This window comes from Oryctolagus cuniculus, chromosome X (genome assembly GCF_051225735.1).
Source record: "Oryctolagus cuniculus isolate XC-2025 breed Fujian yellow rabbit chromosome X, ASM5122573v1, whole genome shotgun sequence".
NCBI classification, from domain to species: Eukaryota; Metazoa; Chordata; class Mammalia; order Lagomorpha; family Leporidae; genus Oryctolagus; species Oryctolagus cuniculus.
This window is the reverse complement of record NC_142888.1, coordinates 106,716,659-106,736,048: the sequence shown is the minus strand read 5'-3', so window position 1 is coordinate 106,736,048 and position 19,390 is coordinate 106,716,659. Positions and strand designations below refer to the sequence as shown.

Genomic DNA, 19,390 nt, shown 5'->3' with positions numbered 1-19,390 from the left:
AATGGTTCCTTAGAATTCAAAAATCTTTAATTTATATAGGTAGATAGGAACTCTTTCAGTGAGTGAAATTTAATGCTTGTCATGCTAAATTTGTCATATTGAGAGAGTAAGCAGTACTAAGTTATATTTTGATGTTAGAATTGACTTCGTAGTGGGTGAAGGAGATTGACCCAAAATATAATAATCACTAGTATTAACAAAATTATAAAATCATTAACACTGTTTTAATTTTATGAAATTTTCCATTTTATGAATCAGAAACTGTGTTTTTAAGATTATTTTTTGGAGTTTTATCACCATTGGAACTATGACCAATGATTTTGATTAGTAGCTGGAATGTGCCCAGGAAAGCTGCAGGTAGATAAGATATTTAGTTATTACATTTATATTTTGGAATTAGGGCGGATCTCTAGAATGTTTCTAGTGCTTGTCCAGGGTGAGTGCATTGCTATTTGTGTCAGAGTAAAACAAAAGAGAAAAAAAGCCTTGCTTGCCATTTGCTTATGAAAGTTTAAAAATTTGAGGACACACTGTGGCACAGTGGGTTAAGTCACTGCCTGCATTGCCGACATCTGATATGGGCACTGATTCGAGTCCTGGCTGCTCCAGTTACAATCCAGTTCCCTGCTAATGTGCCTGGAAAATCAGCAGAAGATGGCCCAAGTGCTTGGACCTCTGCACTCACGTGGGAGACCCAGAAGGAGCACCTGGTTCCTGACTTCGGCCTGGCCCAGTCCTGGTTGTTGTGGCCATCTGGGGGTGAATCACTGGATGGAAGATGTCTCCTACTGTCTATCCATCTCTCTCTGTAACTAGACCTTTCAAACAAATAAATAACTCTTTTAAAAATTTTTAATAAGAGCTAAAAAGTTAGGGGGTATGTCAGCGGGTAATATTATAATCTAGTTAGGGAAATGTGATTAAGTTTGAATGTACGGTTTTCTCTCCATATCTGTGGGCTTTGCATTTGCACATTCAGCCGTGGATTGAAAATATGGCAAAATACTGTATCTGTACTGAATATGTACAATTTTTTCTTGTCATTATTCCCTAAGCAATACAGTGCAACCACTATTTATATAGCCATTGTCCTGTATTAGGAATAATAAGTAATGTCGAGATGATTTAAAGTATATGGAAGGCGCCGCGGCTCACTAGGCTAATCCTCTGCCTGCAGCGCCGGCACCCCCGGTTTTAGTCCTGGTCGGGGCACCAGATTCTGTCCTGGTTGCTCCTCTTCCAGTCCAGCTCTCTGCTGTGGCCCGGGAGTGCAGTGGAGGATGGCCCAAGTCCTTGGGCCCTGAACCCGCATGGGAGCCCAGGAGAAGCACCTGGCTCCTGGCTTCGGATCAGCGCAGTGCGCCGGCTGCAGCGGCCATTGAGGGGTGAACCAACGGAAAAAGGAAGACCTTTCTATCTGTCTCTCTCTCTCACTGTCCACTCTGCCTGTAAAAAAAAAAAAAAAGCATATGGAAGGGTGTGTGGGGTTCTATCCAAATGCTACATTATTTTATACAAATATAAGGGACTTGAGCATCCGTCCTGGAACCTATCCCCCATGGGTAGCAAGAGATGACTATTTTTAAACCAACATGACTGGATCAAATCCTTTTTAGGAAATTGTAGAAGAGTAAAATAGTTATAGTTGAACTGTCAGAGCAGCCATAAAACCACGTTCAAAGACAGTGAAAACAATGCTATGTCAGAAAAAACATAAGCTACAGGTTAAAAATGCAAAATAAGAGTAGTAAAATTAATAAGTTAAAAATATCTCACAAGGTAAACAAATATATATCATCTCACTAAGGTTTGTAATGGTCTTAGGTTTAGAATGCTATTTTTTTGTTACTTTTACTGACTTATTAGTGAGACAGGAAAATTAGTTGAAATGTTAGACTTCCATTAGTAATAAACCAAATGCTTGTGTAGAGCATTTTATAATTTACAAAATGTTTAACATGTACTTCGTTTGATTCTTATCGTTCTCATGAAGTAGGTGTTACTACCGTCTGCATATAGCAGGCGAAGGAATGGAAATTCAGAGTGAAATAACCTTGTTCCAGGTCACGTAGCTGATAGGGTTGCATCAGCGCTGGTCTCAAACCCTAGTTCTCAGGATTCAAGTGCCTGTGCTCTTTCCACCCTGACATTCTAGGCTATTTCTGCTTGTGATATAACCCTGCATCTTTCTACAGTCCTAAATAAGGACTGTGTTTATAGTGGTGTGGCAGGCTCTTTGGGAGATGTGCCAAGTAGTAGTCAAATAGCAGCAATAAAAAATCATCTCTGATGCTAGAACTGTTTATGCTCCTTCTTTGGAGATCCTGAAATTTTGTTCCTTGTGATAATTACAGTGCCCACCACATTGTGGCCACAGCTCTGATTTGAATGTAAACATTGCCTTTCATTACAGGCAGTTTGTGGTTAGGGGTGAGGTCTTACAGTGACTGTTTGGGTGGGGGCCAGCTGGCAGACGATGGAGGAGAGAGGAAACCTTAGAAGACGTAGGAATGCAGGGACAGCTGCAAAGGGCAATGGAGAGAGGGAGGAGAAGGTGTGAGAAGAGAGGAACAGGACGAGAAGGGAGAGGGAAGAGGACATGGAATTCCTGCCAAAGCACCCTGCTGTTTTCTCGTCACCTTATAGAATGAAGCAACAGGAGATGGGGGAATGAGCGAAAGGATGACTTTTTGTTTTCATTTAATAGCTATTTATTGAGCACTCCTCTGTACCATGTGCTGTGTTAAGTGCTTTGGATAAATCAGTGAATGAGATGGACAAGATCTTTCACCTCCTGGAACTCACATTCTATTGGAAGAAACAGACATTGAACAAGCACAGTATAAGGATGTTGTTATTTGTGTGCTTCTGTGCAAAGGGTGCTATGAGAGAGTTTAACCTGGGTATCTAACTTGGCCTGGGCGATCAGGGAAGTGTGCCCTAAGGAAGTATCATTTAAGCTGAGATTAGAGACATGTAATAAGCCATATGGAGTGTGGGAGAGGAAAGCTCAGGCAGAGGGCATCTCCTGGGCAAAGCTGTTGAGGTGGGCAGGAGGATGGTCCCTTTTTGGAATTCCAAAAGGCCAGTGTTGCTAAGGAGGGGTGAGGAAGAGAGCTCCTTGAGATGAGGCTGGTGAGTGGCGGAGTCAGATCATGTCATAGTCATGAAGTTGAACTTTAGCTTTAGAGCAAAGGCACACCACTGAGATGTTTGTAACTTAGGGAGGTGAGTAAATGGTGAAATAATAACAATGGACACTTACTTCATCCTTACTTGTATTACTTATCATTCCAAGTTCTTTATAAATATTAACTCATTATCCTCATGACATCCCTGGTTTACATCGTTCTTTTATGGGTGAGGAAACTGGTCATAGAGAGCTTGAGCAGTTTGACCTGAGAAATTTGCACAAGGTAATATGACTTAGAAGTGTTAAAGTGTGATTAGATTTACATCTTGAGAAGATCACTCTGCAGTGTAGAGAATGGCGAGTTTATCCAGGGACACCATTCAGGAGGCTGTTGAAGTATCAAAATGAGAGAAGATGGTGGTGATGTGGACTAGTGGTGGACATAGCAGGGGATTTGATATACTTTGCCACTCCTAGCCTTGTGCACTCTTCAGCCCCATTCTGGATTGCCTCTGTGTTGTTGTCTTAAGGCTTGCTTGGGTTCTCTCTATGCTGAGAGTTCTCTCCAGCTGAGAATTTACCAGACAAATGTGAATACATCCTGCATGTTGGTTCTTTGTGAACCTTGACTCCTCTATTCTTTGCCAAGAACTTAAGGACTTAAACTCAGTGGGTTTTTCAATTGAGTAAGTTTGCATTTGAGTTCAAAGTATACAGAGATCTACATGGTGTGTTAATCATTGTAAAACCCTTCTTTCAAGGAGGATGTGATACATAGCTGTTAGACATGTCTTCTCAAGAGATAGCGAACACAGATTTTTCTACATCTCCAGAAAACTCATCAGGCCCACAGAGTGAATGGAGCTCTAGTTTATTCTTAGATCAACAAAACCGCTATAATGGAGTTACCTGGTATACACAGTCAGGATCCCAGAAAGGGACTCTGTTCCCACTTTCTGCTTAGAAGATTGTTAGCCAAGGGGGGTTAGGTGTTCATGTCTGGGATACTGCGATTCTAGTGAGATTTTGTGTACTCTGAGTCTCCAGAGTGTTATTCTGTAGTGATTTGGGGGTGGGGCTAGTGAGGGGCTCACTAGATTGGAAACAGTTGATGAAGTTTTCCTTGAGGACCTGCTTCATTGTATTTCTATTTTCGATTTTGTTGCTTCCCTAGACCCCATATTCAACACAACAAGATTACATCAACATTACTGATAATAAGATCTAGAGCTGAAAGGGTTGTTTTATTTGAAGCTGAGAAAATTGCTTTGCTCTAACCACTTGGTGGCCAGCAGTGCATTATGTGTCAGTTCTTCCTGCTATCTAAGCCTTGCCCTGTTGCAAGTCAGGCATATTCAGACGCTTCATTGCTTTCACAACTTAAAAGGAGTTGTTATATAATGCATTCAATTACATGTTCAGTAAAAATCCTTACATTTGAAGAGGATGACTTAATTGAAATCTCAATTGCAGCATAGAAGTGCAGAATATCTGGGAGTTCCATTCATTCTAAGACCTGGAGTGAAAGTTTTGCTGTATTTGAAGCTGAAGAAAGCTGAAGAAACCTGTAGAACATTCACCACTGAAGAATTCTTTGGGGACTAATATAAACATTTGACAAATGGAGGAAGTTCCATAATCTTTGTGAGTTTTGGTAATATATGTGTGCCATCTATTTTGTGGTGGTAAGACCAAAACACAATGAGCTGATTTCAGGTCACTGTTTTCATTTTGTGTGCTTTTATATTTAATTCAGTATTCCATAATTCTATGAGATACTTGCTAAACCCCTTCTAAGAAATAATACCCCCCGATTTTTTTCACTAGTTCATGGAACACAACTCTTAATCAAAAATTCTTTAGGGTCTGGCTAGAAATCCAAATACTAATTGTGATGCTTCCTTTTAAAGGATAATTTCTTTTTTGTATTGCTGAGGACTATAGTAAGACATAAAGTATGCATATTTCAGGTACCTCTTAGGTATCTGGTCAGTACTAATGTTTTATAATTTATCTACCTAGTTCTTATATAGCAACTTTTTTTGCATGGCAGTCCAAATTTATTGATCTATTTTTGCTAAGCTATGCAAAATTGCAGCACTTTACATTTTTTAAACTTTTATTTAATAAATATAAATTTCCAAAGTACAACTTTTGGATTATAGCAGCTTTTTCCCCCCATAACCTCCCTCCTACCTGCAACCCTCCCATCTCCCGCTCCCTCTCCCATCCCATTCACATCAAGATTCATTTTCAATTCTCTTTATATACAGAAGATCGATTCAGTATATATTAAGTAAAGATTTCATCAGTTTGTACCCACACAGAAACACAAAGTGTAAAATACTGTTTCAGTCCTAGTTATAGCATTACTTCACATTGGACAACACATTAAGGACAGATCCCACATGAGAAGTAAGTACACAGTGACTCCTGTTGTTGACTTAACAATTGACACTCTTATTTATGACATCAGTAATCACCCGAGGCTCTTGTCATGAGCTGCCAAAGCTATGGAAGCCTCTTGAGTCCACAAACTCCAATCTTATTTAGACGAGGCCATAGTCAAAGTGGAAGTTCTGTCCTCCCTTCAGAGAAAGGTACCTCCTTCTTTGATGGCCCATTCTTTCCACTGGGATCTCACAGAGATCTTTCATTTAGGTCTTTTTTTTTTTTTTTTTGCCAGAATGTCTTGGCTTTCCATGCCTGAAATACTCTCATGGGCTCTTCAGCCAGATCTGAATCCTTAAGGGCTGATTCTGAGCCAGAGTGCTGTTTTAGGATATCTGCCATTCTATGAGTGTGCTGTGTATACCGCTTCCCATGTTGGATTGTTCTCTCCTTTTTAATTCTGTCAGTTAGTATTAGCAGACACTAGTCTTGTTTATGTGATTGCTTTGACATTTAATCCTATCATTTTGATCAATTATGAACTGAAATTGATCACTTGGACTAGTGAGATGGCATTGGTACATGCCACCTTGATGGGATTGAATTAGAATCCCCTGGCACGTTTCTGACTCTACCATTAGGGGTAAGTCCAATTGAGCATGTGCCAAACTGTACATCTCCCTCTTTTCCCACTCTTACATTTAACGGGGATCACTTTTCAGTTAAATTTAAACACCTAAGAATAATTGTGTTAATTAAAGAGTTCAACCAATAGTATTAAGTAGAACAAAAAAATACTGAAAGTAATAAAGTAGTAAGTTGTTCCTCAGCAGTCAGGAAAAGGGCTGATCAAGTCACTGTTTCTCATGGTGTCCATTTCACTTCAACAGGTTTCCTTTTAAGTGCTCAGTTGTCACCGATCAGGGAGAATATAGGATATTTGTCCCTTTGGGACTGGCTTATTTTACTCAGCGTGATGTTTTTATTTTTTTTTTTTATTTTTTGACAGAGTGGACAGTGGTAGAGAGAGACAGAGAGAAAGGTCTTCCTTTGCCGTTGGTTCACCCTCCAATGGCTGCTGCGGCCAGCGCGCTGCGGCCGGTGCACTGCGCTGATCCGATGGCAAGAGCCAGGTACTTATCCTGGTCTCCCATGTGGTGCAGGGCCCAAGGACTTGGGCCATCCTCCACTGCACTCCCTGGCCACAGCAGAGAGCTGGCCTGGAAGAGGGGCAACCGGGACAGAATCCGGCGCCCCGACCAGGACTAGAACCTGGTGTGCTGGTGCCGCAAGGCGGAGGATTAGCCTAGTGAGCCGTGGCACTGGCCAGCATGATATTTTCCAGATTCCTCCATTTTGTTGCAAATGACTGGATTTCATTTTTTTTTTACTGCTGTATAGTATTCTATAGAGTACATATCCCATAATTTCTTTATCCGGTCTTCTGTTGATGAGCATTTAGGTTGATTCCATGTCTTAGCTATTGACAGCACTTTACATTTGACCATTCCAAAGTAATTGAAATATTAGGTTGGTTAATTTAAATACTATGACTTCCTGTTGTATCAAAGCACAATCTTTACCCTCAAACATTAATGCCTACAAAGCAACTAGGCATTGTTAAATAAAATAGCTTTAGTTACTGCAAATTAGGCCTCGTGATCAAGTACAGTGATTAAAATCACTTCCCACATTCACATCTATAGTACTTTCCACCATTTTTCATCACAACCAAAATGTTACACATGTGAAACAATCACTTAAAGGCAAAAGTAACAAACACCAAAAGTATGGTGTTGCAAATACACTTGTGTGTGAGCAGGCCAGGGATTCATAGTGAGAACCTACAGCAGCAGAGGCCTGAAGATGATTTATAAAAACTGTGAAATCATAAAACAATTGCATTTCATACGCATATTTTGTTATAGACCCCCACTGTACACACAACTATAAGTATCATTCCCCATGTTGACAGAAAAAGAAACATAATAAAGTTTTACAAATTCTGGACATTTCTTTCCCAAAAGATATTAAAGGCGGTATTTTTAATCTAAGACGTACTGAAAAGGCTATTGTAATTTAAATACAAGATCACTGTCTCCACAGGTTTTTTAAAAAGTGAAAAAAAAAACCTATACAGTTGTGTTTGTAGTCAAAGCACTTATTTTGTATAATACAATGATAATGACCTTGGATTTTTTTTTTTAAAAATTGCAATCAGCTTCAAGTATCAAAGAAGAAAAATTACCCTCAGTAGTAAATATTGGAACTCTTTGGACTTTCTCATTATGCTAAAATAGTGATGCTTTTATGATTTACATTACTGTACTCTCCAATACAAAGCATGGGTGTGTTAAGGTGTACAGTACACCATTTTCTTACACATACAATCTTGGTGGATGGAGAATCTCTCTTAACAGTAATACTGGAAGTAGCCTCTGGTTTTACCAGCTGCATACTCTAAGGCTATTATATAAGTAAAATCTCTCTTGTGATACTGGAAAGTGATTAGTGATGTGCAAACTGATTACAGTTGCTTTTTGTCCCAGGATACCACTGTGGGAAAGTCCATTTAAGATGTTGGTAGGTTTAACAGAGTTGGAATGCTGGGATTGTTGAGTTGGACAATGGTTCTTCAGCCCTGGCTCACAGCCACAACACATTTTGTAGACTGAAGTAGCTGACGTAATGACTTTTTGCAGGCCTTCCCAGGCACTGGAGTTTTTCTGTTAGTTTGCTGCACTAGGTCATAAAAGATCACATTATTATGTGTTTTTGATTTTGCAGAAGATTCTAAGAATATGCAATTGTTCCTTTGTTTTGCTAGATTTTGACCTTGTTCCTTTCCTACAACTCTTTTGCATCTTCCAGGTCATACTTGTTACCAGTCAGAATCATTGGAACACCATTAGTGTCTTTAACTCAAAGAATTCTGTCCTCTAGGATCTTGTAAATCATCAAATGTGGACTGTGCTGTGATAGAATAAACCAGTGCAAAGCCTTGTCGCTGCTTTAAATTGTTCCATTCCTGCAGTATTTAAGACTTCAAGCATACACTTTTGTGCATCTACTCAACTTCCTTTCTGTAAGAATTGTCTACCAGAGGATCATATTTTTCAACAAAAATTCTTTGAAGAAACCCTACAGTCAGAGCAGACTTTCCATTGCCTCCTGAGCCAGGAACGACTAGTTTATATTCATGCTCAATGCAAACTTGTCAAAATTTAGTACCTCTCACGCTGTCACCAGCTCCCAGCAGCTAGCATCGCCCTGCGCTCCTTGCCCCCTCCTGGTAGCTCTGCATGATTTACATGGCTGCCTCTCTTATATAATATTTTGAAATCATTTCAGGAAGTTTGATGCTGATAAAAAGCCTCATGGAGTTAAAAAGTGAGCATCTTTTAAAAATTATGAATATTAAGGAATTTTTTGATAGGAGAAGATACAGGAATTTAGGAATTTTGAGCTATTTCTGTTCTAGCCATTTTAGCAGCTATGAATTTGAGTAATTTCTAGAGTTAAAATAGTGAACATGGCAGTAATGAATTTAGTCCTAAGTTTTGCTATGTTAACATGTCCGGTAGATATGGAAGAAATTGTCTCAGTGGATCCTAAAGTCTAATTATAGTTAATGCATAATATTCTGATTTTCCTTTTATTAGAAATTTCAAGGGCAAATTTTTAGTATTGGGAAATCTACATAGTAATAAAAAGTTTATATTGCAGAGGTTATTATCTATATTCTGTTATAAATTAAATGTTCATAAAATATTTCAGTTTGCTAGAATATGGCTTGTTGGACATGAGCATTTTGAGGATATTTGATAGAGAAATATCTTAAGATAAGAGGTTTTTCAAAATTAAAATTTGAAGTCACAGATATTTCACACACCAGCAATTAAAGTGTCTTATTAAACATTTGAAGCTATGTCGGTAGTTTTTTCCAAACATATGAAGAATTTTCAAACATGGAAAAGTGTTGACATAACTGTGTGGTGAACATACGTATTATACATCATATATGTTCTACAATTCCATCTTCCCACACTTGCTTTTTCACCTATTTTTCCATTTTTGCAGCTCTTCCTCAGATCTATTTTATTTTTATGCATTTCAGAGTTGTAGACTTAACTGTATTTTACCCAGAAACATTTAAACATGCATATTTGTTAGTGAAAGTACAATATCCTATACTTTATATATATATTTAAATTTTATTTAAGGTATACAAATTTTATAAAGATTTATTTATAAGCAAAAGTGTGACAGAGAGTAGGGGAGGGACAGAGATCTTCCATATGCTGCTTAATCCCCAGATGCCTGAAACAGCCGGGGATGGGCTGAGTTGAAGCGGCCAGGAGCCTGGAACTCCATCCTGGTCTCCCATATGGATGGCAGGGGCCCAAGTACCTGAGCCATCTTCCAGTTCTTTCTTTGGTGCATTAGCAAGGAACTGGACTGGAAGAGGTGCAGCTGGAACTTGAACTGGCACTCTGATATGGGATGTCCACATCACAGGCGGTGGCTTAACCTACTGCACCACAACACTGGTCCTTCAAAGTTCAATATGATTTTCAAGGTAAAACTTACATACAATAAAATATATAAATCTTAAGTGTGTCATTCAGTGTATTTTGGCACATGTATACATCTATATAACCTTATAAAGATATAGATTATTATTGTCACCCCAGAAAGTGCCTCTTCCCCATCAAATCCCCATATATACTCCTGAGAGGCAACCACTATTATGACATTATTTTCCTCGATAGGTAGGGTTTATTTTTTTGTTCTAGGATTTTACATCAATGCAATCATACAGTATATTTAAAGCTTCTTTCACTTAATATTTTAGAGAGTCAGCCATGTTGTCCCATGTATCAGCCAGGAATTCATTCCTTTTATTGCTGAACATCATTCCATTGTATGGATAGCCACCTTTGCTTATCTGTTCTCTTCTTAATGGACATCTGGGCTGAGCTCTTTTCCGGATTTTGGCTCTTATGAGTCAAAATGTTGTGACCATTCTTCTAAAAGTGTTTGCATAGATGTTTTCTCTCTGTGTAAATATTTAGGAATGAAATTGCAGGTGTTCCTATAATTTTTAATTTTAATTTAAATATTTATTCATTTGAAAAAGAGAGAGAAGAAAGAGAGAGAAAGAGATTGAGAGATCTTCCATCCACTGGTTTACTCCTCAGATGGCTGCAATAGCCAGGGCTGGGCCAGGCTGAAGCCAGGAGGCAGGAGCTTCATCCAGGTGCAGGGACCCAAATACTTGGGTATTTTTTGCCTCTAGTTTTTTTGGTATTTAGTTTTTTGCCTTTATATTTTTGGGTATCTTTTGCCTTTAGTCTCTTTCCCACTTGAGTCCACACGGCACAAGGCTTACAGTTGAAAGCAATATGTTTTGACACTTTACTCTCATGTTCAGAAGTCTCCAGTGCCTAGTCTGTGATTTTAAGGTCCTCTAAATCTGTCTCAGGCTGGCTTTGTTTCTTATCCTTTCCCAACATAAACCCTTATATGCGCCCTCTTGTCCATTGCTGCCTTTATGCATTTGCTCATGCTGCTCCAGCCTAGAGTTATTCTTTCCCTTCTTCCCTTCTCTCCGAATTTTGACAGTGCTTAAGATAATGCCCCAAACTCGGCAACTAGTTTGTGAACCCCTTGTGGTCAAGGAACATGTTGAATATGTCTTTTGTGTTACAGTCAGTCCTTATCATAGTGCTGTGAACATCATGGACATTTAATCAATATGTAATAATTTGGTTGTCTGGTACTGATGATTACAAATGAATTTGCTTTTTCAGTATTTCTTTTTAATGCCCAGTTACTGGGTTTTGTTTTTGGAGAGCTATTGGATGCAACAGCTTTTTAAAAATACTAATTTTTAATTCCAATGTTATAATTGGCAAAACGCTCTGCAATGTATGTAGCTATGAGAAAAATGCGTTCTGCTATGTATTATAATTACATTGTAGTGAAACCATAGCTATCTGCTACCCCCCCAAAATGAGTAATTTATGATATTTGTTCTGTTCCAAACTACAGAAGGCTTATTGCCAACTCTTTATTTTCATGTCTAGTAGAATGCTATAAAATATACTTTACATGTTTTGTACCTGTCCTTTTAAATTAATGTGCTGCGTTGTAGCTACAGATGCAAGTGATGGAATGGACTTTGAACTGAGAGTCACAGTTTGTCCCCCCATACAATGAATGCTGTCTATACTGCTGAACTACACTTTATAAGGGTACTTCCAAAGGTTCATGGAAAATGGAATTAAAAGATAGATATTTTGTGGTGCAGAAAGATTCCGTGTGAAATATACGCTTTCCATGAACTGTTTTTAAGACCTGTCGTATATGCTCACTGTGAAACCCAGAGGCCATTTGGGCTACAGTTTGACCAAACATGTGATGGCTTGCTTGCTTGGAGACCTGAGCCTCTTTTGAACTTGAGCTCTCTTCTCAGTTGTCAGTACGTTTGCAACTCTATGCCCAAGCACCTTGCATAATTTCTGTCCATCACTGCTTCTGTAGTCCCTTTTCCCTTGATGGTTGGTCCCAGGACAGCTGTTTGTGTGCAGTATTACTCCCTTCCCTCTTATATTTTCTATTGCCTTTTTTCCCATTCATTATCATGTCACTTAATACAGATTTTTCCATTTCTGAAAATATTTATTTGAGAAGCAGAGTATGAGCAAGAGAGCAAGTGTCCTCCCCCACCTGCTGGTTCACTCTCCAAATGCCTGCAGCTGTGGGGCTGGGCCAGTCCGGAGCCTGAAACCAGGAACTTGGTCCAAATCTCCCAGGTGGATGACAGGGACCTACCTACTTGAGCCATCACCACTGACCCCTAGGGTGTGCATTAGCAGGAAGTTGGAATCAAGAGCTAGACCTGTGAGATGAACCTAGGCACTCTGATGTGGAATGCAAGGTGCAGGCAGCCTAACTGGTGTCTTGACTGGTGGCCAAATACCTGCCCCTAATTTTCTATTTAACATAAAATGTCCTCCTTTTACCTATTCTGGCAGGCAATAAAACACTCATTTCTTTTCACACATTGAACTGATCAAAGGATTGAATGAAATCTTTAGATGCATTGTCACCTCTCTATCCTATTCTATTTGACTAGAACAATGTAGGCCAATTTTTTTAACTGCCAAACTTTATTTATTCTATGTACTATTATAACATTGCGCATATATACTTTATTCCACAGTATAATCAAATCTAGAATATAATGTGGCATTCATTTACTAAAGGGTTTTAACTCTAAAATACCATGTGGCATTCTGGTTAGGACTTTATATTGCATAGTGTTGAAGTAAATCTAAATGTTGTTATGTGTATATGTACTTTAACAATTTTTCTTATGTAGGTCCCTAGGAATCCTGATAACCCAAATCCAGCTGTGGCTCAAAGAGAAGAACAAAGAAAGATCGATGGAGCGGAACCTCTTACACAGGAAGAGACTGAAGAAAAGGAAAAACTTCTCACACAAGTAAAGTATTTTAAGTGGCTGAAATACTTCCAGTTGACTAATAGAAAAAAGGAAAGAGGGAAATACAGATCACATTTTTTATTGTATGAGCCTACTTTTCTGATTTGATATATCAACAAAACTTAGGCTATTTTATAAACACATGTTTAGACTAAATATCTCTTTTTAAAAATATTTATTTTCTTCTACTTGATAGAGAAAGAGAGGAAAGAAAAAAAAGAGACAAGCAGATATAGGTGTCTTCCATCTGCTAGTGAGAGGATCTTCCATGCGCCGATTTAGTCCCCAAATGCCACTATTAGCTAGGGCTAGGCCAAGCTGAAGTCAGGATCCCGGAACTCCATTTGGGTCTCCCACGTGGGTAGCAGTGTCCTAAGCACTTGAGCTGTCACCTGCTGCCTCTCAGGATACATTAGCAAGAAGCTGGATCTGAAGTGGAGCAGCCAGAACTTGAACTGGTACTCTGAATATGGGATCCAAGCATCCCAAGAACAGCTTAACTCACTGTGCTATACCATCAGCCCAATATCCTTATTTTTCAAATATGTTTTATGGAATACGCTCTTTTGGAAATACTAGAAAACACACACACAATACACACACACTATAAATGTCAATTATGTGATAAGCATTTTACTGATTGTAAGATTGGTGAATCTACATTTGAATTATGGCAGATGGTACTCACTAACATACTGAAAATTTTGGTTTATTCTATTAATCTCTTATTTATGAATAATTTTATTATTTTCAAAATTTCTTTTTTCTTAGAAATTTAACACAATGATGAGAAACTTCTGAAACTATTTTTATAAAGATTTATTTATTTATTTGAAAGGCAGGGCTACATAGAGAAAAGGAGAGATGGAGAGATCTCCCCAAATGGCCACAACAGCCAAGGCTGGGCCAGGCTGAAGCCAGGAGCTTCATCTAGGTCTCCAAGTGGGTTGGATCATCTTCTGCTCTTTTCCCAGTAGCATCAGCAGGGAGCAGGATCAGAAGTGGAGCAGCTGGAGTATTGAACTCTGGCACATATGGGATACTGGCATTGCAGGCTGTGGCTTTAACTGCTGTACCACAACACCAGCCCTAAACTTTATGAAACTTTAAAGGTGATTGTCATATAATTAAAAGTTACCTATTATTAAATAGGAACATTTCCATTTGAACAAAGTATTAGTACTTTCAAATCCTTGTTACTTTAATGAGTTTCACGAGTATCATAAATCCTAATTGTAGAAGATAAGAAGTTTCAGCATAAAAGACTCTTGCAAAATAATAAAAATGTTTGTACTATATGATTACACCTTCGTATAGAAAGTTGCCAGCCTGATTTATTTATTCAATAGTTTTTTTGAAGAGTGTAAATAGTAAGAAATGTTGCACATTAATTTTTGAGAGATAATTTTTATATTTATATATTATTTATTATATAAGCCTTTTCCTTGTTAGAACATTGAAGGAATTTATACAAATAGTATTCATAAATTTTTGAGCCAGATGTCTGAAAGTCATAAAGTTTAGTTTGAAAGTATAATTCAGTTGTCTCAGTATTCGGATTTAGCACAGAATAAAATACTTAAGTATTCATGTTCTAGTTTTAGAATTGATTTCCTGAGCACACAAATAAAGTTAGGGCCTAAGAACGCTCCATGGGGACCAGTGCTGTGGTGTAGCAGGTAAAGCTGCCGCCTGTGGTGCTGGCATCCCATTTGGGTGCTGGTTGGACTCTCAGCTGTTCCACTTCCAATCCAGCTCTCTGCTATGGCCTGGGAAAGCAGTAGAAGATGGTCCAAGTCCTTGGGCACCTGCAGCCGCATGGGAGACTCGGAAGAAGCTCCTGGCTCCTAGCTTTGGATCTGCGAAGTGCTGTCCGTTGTGCCCAACTGGGGAGTGAACCGGTGAATGGAAGACCTCTCTTTGTGTCTCTATTTCTGCGTAACTCTGACTTTCAAATAAATAAATAAATCTTTAAAAAAAAAATAACGCTCCATGGCTAGCAGTCCACGGTGAGTGTACAGTATAATGTGAAGAGCAGTCTCAACTGAGGTAGTGCTATGTCGCTCCCCCTCTTCGTGGAGGAACGACACAGGACCCTGCGTTGTTCTTTTGTCTGCTCGGCCCTCCCCGGGTTTGCTGCTGGTTCTTCCCGGGTTGGCTACTGTCCCTTCCACCTCCGTGGAAGGGCAGTTCCCCCTGGCCACATTCCCCACTTCCGCAGGGGAGCGGCACACCACCGGCCGGCTCTCTCGGGGGCTGCACAGGTGTTCCCCTTAGGTGTTCCCCTTAGATGTTCCCGGTGCATGCCGTCTCTCTCCTCCTTTATAGTCCTCCTCCGCCAATCCCAACTCGGCTGCCCACACGCCGAGTACGCTGCTCTCCAATCAGGAGCAAGTCCTACAGTTTATTGGTTGAACTGGAGGCAGCTGTGTAAAAGCTGTTTTCTTCTCTCCCAGCGCCATATTGTGGGAGAGCAGATGCATAGAATAAGTCTTAATTCCAGTAACTTAGTCCAGTCCGGATTGCTCCCCACAGATCCCCCTTTCTTTTTATTTTTGGCGTTGATACGCGCCTGTCTTCGGTGTCCCGCGGCACACACTCTGCTCTACTTGCTAGAGTTGCCACAGGTTCTTACAAGTCCTATCAATCAGGCAAACCAAATCCGGGTCCTCTCTTCGCCATGTTGTGAGGAGGTTTTTAGGCGCTGATGCGTGCCTATGTTCGGTGACCTGCAGCGCATAAGCTGCTAGCTGCCCGCAGGTGCTCACCGCCTCCCTAATCAGGCAGACTGAATCCAAGCCTTCTAATTGCAGTATTGTGGGGAGGCCTTTCTGATGTTAATTCGTGCCTGTCTTCGGTGACCTGCGGCGCATAAGCTGCTAGCCGCCGCAGGTGCTCATCGCCTCACTTAATCAGGCAGACCGAATCCAAGCTCTCACATTGCAGTGTTGTGGGGAGGCCTTTCTATTTCTCTACTTCTCTATCTCCGGGCATTCCTTTTTCTCCCATTTTACTTCTATCTTCCAGCATTCCTATTTCTCTCATTTTACTTCTAAACTTCTGTTTCTCTTATCCCCGCAGCTTCCCGCTCTCATTTTACTTCTAAACTTCTGTTTTTCTTATCCCCGCGGCTTCCCGGCTCCCGCCCCGCGGCAGCTTCACGGCTCCGCGCGGCTTCCCGGCGCCTCGCCCCGCCGGCGGGCTCCCGGCTCTGCGCGGCTCGGCTTCGCGCGCACACTCCGCGGTCTCTCACTAGCCCTTTCGCGTCTGAACCACGGCCTCGCGCCAGCCCCGCGTTCCCTATCTATTCACGCCCCGTGCTCTCTCTGCACGCGGCGGCTTCCGCGAGTCACACAGCGTAGCTTGCGTCTCCGCCACTAGCATTCAATCCAAGTTCCCCGGGCTAGCCTGGCGAATTCAACCCAGCTTACGTCTCCGCCCCACGGTTTGGCTTCCCGTCCTTTGCTCCCCGGGCTAATCAGACAGATCCCAACCAGGCTTACGTTTCCGCTTCTGGTTTTAACTTTTCGCCCCCTATTCCCGGGCTAACTTGAGAATCCCAAAGTGGCTTTCGTTTCCACCTCGGCCTGCCCCCCGCGGCTTCAATTTCCCTAACATTTTTCTCTACCCGGTATGTTTCCCCAAGCTTTCCTCCAACAATATTCCTCCCTCATTTCTCCTGGCCTCTCCCCACAGTCCGTATCCGAGTCTGTTTGTTCTAGCTTTCACTTTCGCTTTCGACCTTAGAGATTTCTCCCAGCTTCCCCCCGTAGTCCGTATCTGAGTCTATGCCTAGGCTTTCAATAGCTTCTTCCGGCACTTTTTTCGTCCAGCTTTTCCCTAGGCTGTTTGCTAGTCTCTCTCTCCGATATTTTCCCTAGGCTGTTTGCTAGTCTCTCTCTCCGATATTTTCCCAGTTCTTCCCGTTTCTTCCCTCCTAAGTTTGCTATCCGTCCTAGGTTTCCTATCCGAGTCACGGCACCATTATGTCGCTCCCCCTCTTCGTGGAGGAACGACACAGGACCCTGCGTTGTTCTTTTGTCTGCTCGGCCCTCCCCGGGTTTGCTGCTGGTTCTTCCCGGGTTGGCTACTGTCCCTTCCACCTCCGTGGAAGGGCAGTTCCCCCTGGCCACATTCCCCACTTCCGCAGGGGAGCGGCACACCGCTGGCCGGCTCTCTCGGGGGCTGCACAGGTGTTCCCCTTAGGTGTTCCCCTTAGATGTTCCCGGTGCATGCCGTCTCTCTCCTCCTTTATAGTCCTCCTCCGCCAATCCCAACTCGGCTGCCCACACGCCGAGTACGCTGCTCTCCAATCAGGAGCAAGTCCTACAGTTTATTGGTTGAACTGGAGGCAGCTGTGTAAAAGCTGTTTTCTTCTCTCCCAGCGCCATATTGTGGGAGAGCAGATGCATAGAATAAGTCTTAATTCCAGTAACTTAGTCCAGTCCGGATTGCTCCCCACAGTGCTATAGTTTAGTTCAATAGAATGTTTTGCCCCTTCTAGTAGTTAAATTCATTTATTAATTTTTAGTCATCATTCTTTGTTGCTAAATAATTATTCTTTTTTTTAAAAAAATCATGACAGTCCAAAGGAGCAAAATGTGAGGTCATCTGAAATCTTTTTCAACTAAAAGCCAAGGATAGAAATTTGTAATGTTAAGTGTATCACTCTTATGGGGCTGGCGCTGTGGCATAGTGGGTTAAGCTGCTGCCTGCAGTAGCGGCGTCCCATATGGGTGCCGGTTCGAGTCTTTGCTGCTCTACTTCCGATCCAGCTCTCTGCTGTAGCGTGGGCAAGCAGTGGAAGATGGCCCAGGTCCTTGTGCCCCTGCACCCACGTGGGAGACCGAGAAAAATTCCTGGCTCCTGGCTTCGGATCGGCACAGCTCCAGCCATTGTGGCCAATGGGGAAGTGAACCAGTGGATGAAAGACCTCTCTCTCTCTCTCTCTCTCTCTGCGTCTCCTCTGTCTGTGTTAACTCTGACTTTCAAAAAAAAAAAAAGTGCATCACACTTATGGTGGAAAACATGTTCTTGGTCCTGTGATTGTATAGATGTGCTAATAATGCCAGGAGATTTAAAAACACTGACTAAATTGTTGTATATTTTAATAGAGAAATTGAGTGGGCCTGATAATGTACTGTTTATGGAAATTCTATTCATGAATACAATTTTGGACAGACATATTAATTCACAGTAGTTTAAAATTATGAAAAGAACTACAAAAGTTTATTTTTTTGCATTCTCTTGATCATTTCTCAGTGTTATTTTGATTTAATGTATCTACATTCCTATCTTAATTTACATGGGAACAGATCTGTTTAAAAAATTCATTGAAGTACTGTAATATCAGGACTTTAGTGTTTATATTAGCATATTTATTTTAATGCACTTGCAATGTAGTATTAAGTATGCAATATCTTAGAACTTTAAATCAACTTTAAGTACTTGAAGAGGAGTACATTCTTTTCATAATAGAAAAGCAGTTGTTTCTATAACAGTTGTCACTCAACTTTTGATTCCGACATAAAAAAGTGCAATTTTATAAGGAGGAACATTTGAAACCTTTTGACTTATTTTTAATATATCACTGTATAGAAGTACATAGGTTAATAAATGGATTTATTAATTTAACTTCTATTTAACTCTTTGGTCACAGGGTTTCACAAACTGGACGAAGCGAGATTTCAATCAGTTTATTAAAGCTAATGAGAAGTATGGAAGAGATGACATTGATAATATAGCTCGAGAGGTAGAGGGCAAGTCTCCTGAGGAGGTCATGGAATATTCAGGTTTGTAAATGCTTTGAACCATGATGTTTTATTTTAACCCTATTCATTTGTTTAGCATCACTTTAATTGTACGTTTGTTCCAGAGATATTTTAAACTTTGATGATCAAAATGGGTAAAACAGTTTTCTGTGAAAAGATGGTAAGATTTATCATAACAGAGTGAGTGCTCTGGGTTGTAGTAGTTGGCTCATACAGCCAAGTAAAACTGATAAAACAAGGGTGGTTATTGAATAAGTGTGGACAAAATTCATTTCCTACTTTCCCACCTCTGGATTTGGTCTGCTTCTATTCCGGTCATGAGACTTCAGGTTCAGGTTCAGGTTTTCTTTTCTAGGTAATCCTTGAAGTAGCCAGTTCCTGTTAAGCTCATCTAGATGCACAAACATAGCCAGGGTGCCAGGCTACTCCAGACTGATTATATGAGTCCTGTTATCTTGAGGCAAGCTGGAATAGATCTAAAAATGTTGCCTAAGTAAGTCTATTGGTTGATCATGGAATCATCCTCTCTCTCTTACTTAGCTGTGTATTTGGTCTTTTTTTTTAAGATTTTATTTGACAGGTAGA

General features: G+C 40.6%; 1 protein-coding gene and 1 pseudogene across 9 annotated transcripts in view; one reads left to right on the top strand and one right to left on the bottom strand.

The window, feature by feature from the left end:
* SMARCA1 (SNF2 related chromatin remodeling ATPase 1) overlaps positions 1-19,390 on the top strand; it is a 100,827-nt gene that overhangs the window by 59,644 nt on the left and 21,793 nt on the right. For all 9 annotated transcript variants that reach the window (XM_017349732.4, XM_070066460.2, XM_070066459.2 and 6 more), the window contains 2 exons: positions 12,912-13,034; positions 18,694-18,826. In XM_017349732.4, coding sequence (XP_017205221.1) covers positions 12,912-13,034; positions 18,694-18,826 — 256 coding nt within the window. The remainder of the gene's footprint in view (positions 1-12,911; positions 13,035-18,693; positions 18,827-19,390) is intronic.
* Positions 8,124-12,824, bottom strand: LOC103351990 (ras-related protein Rap-1b pseudogene; annotated as a pseudogene).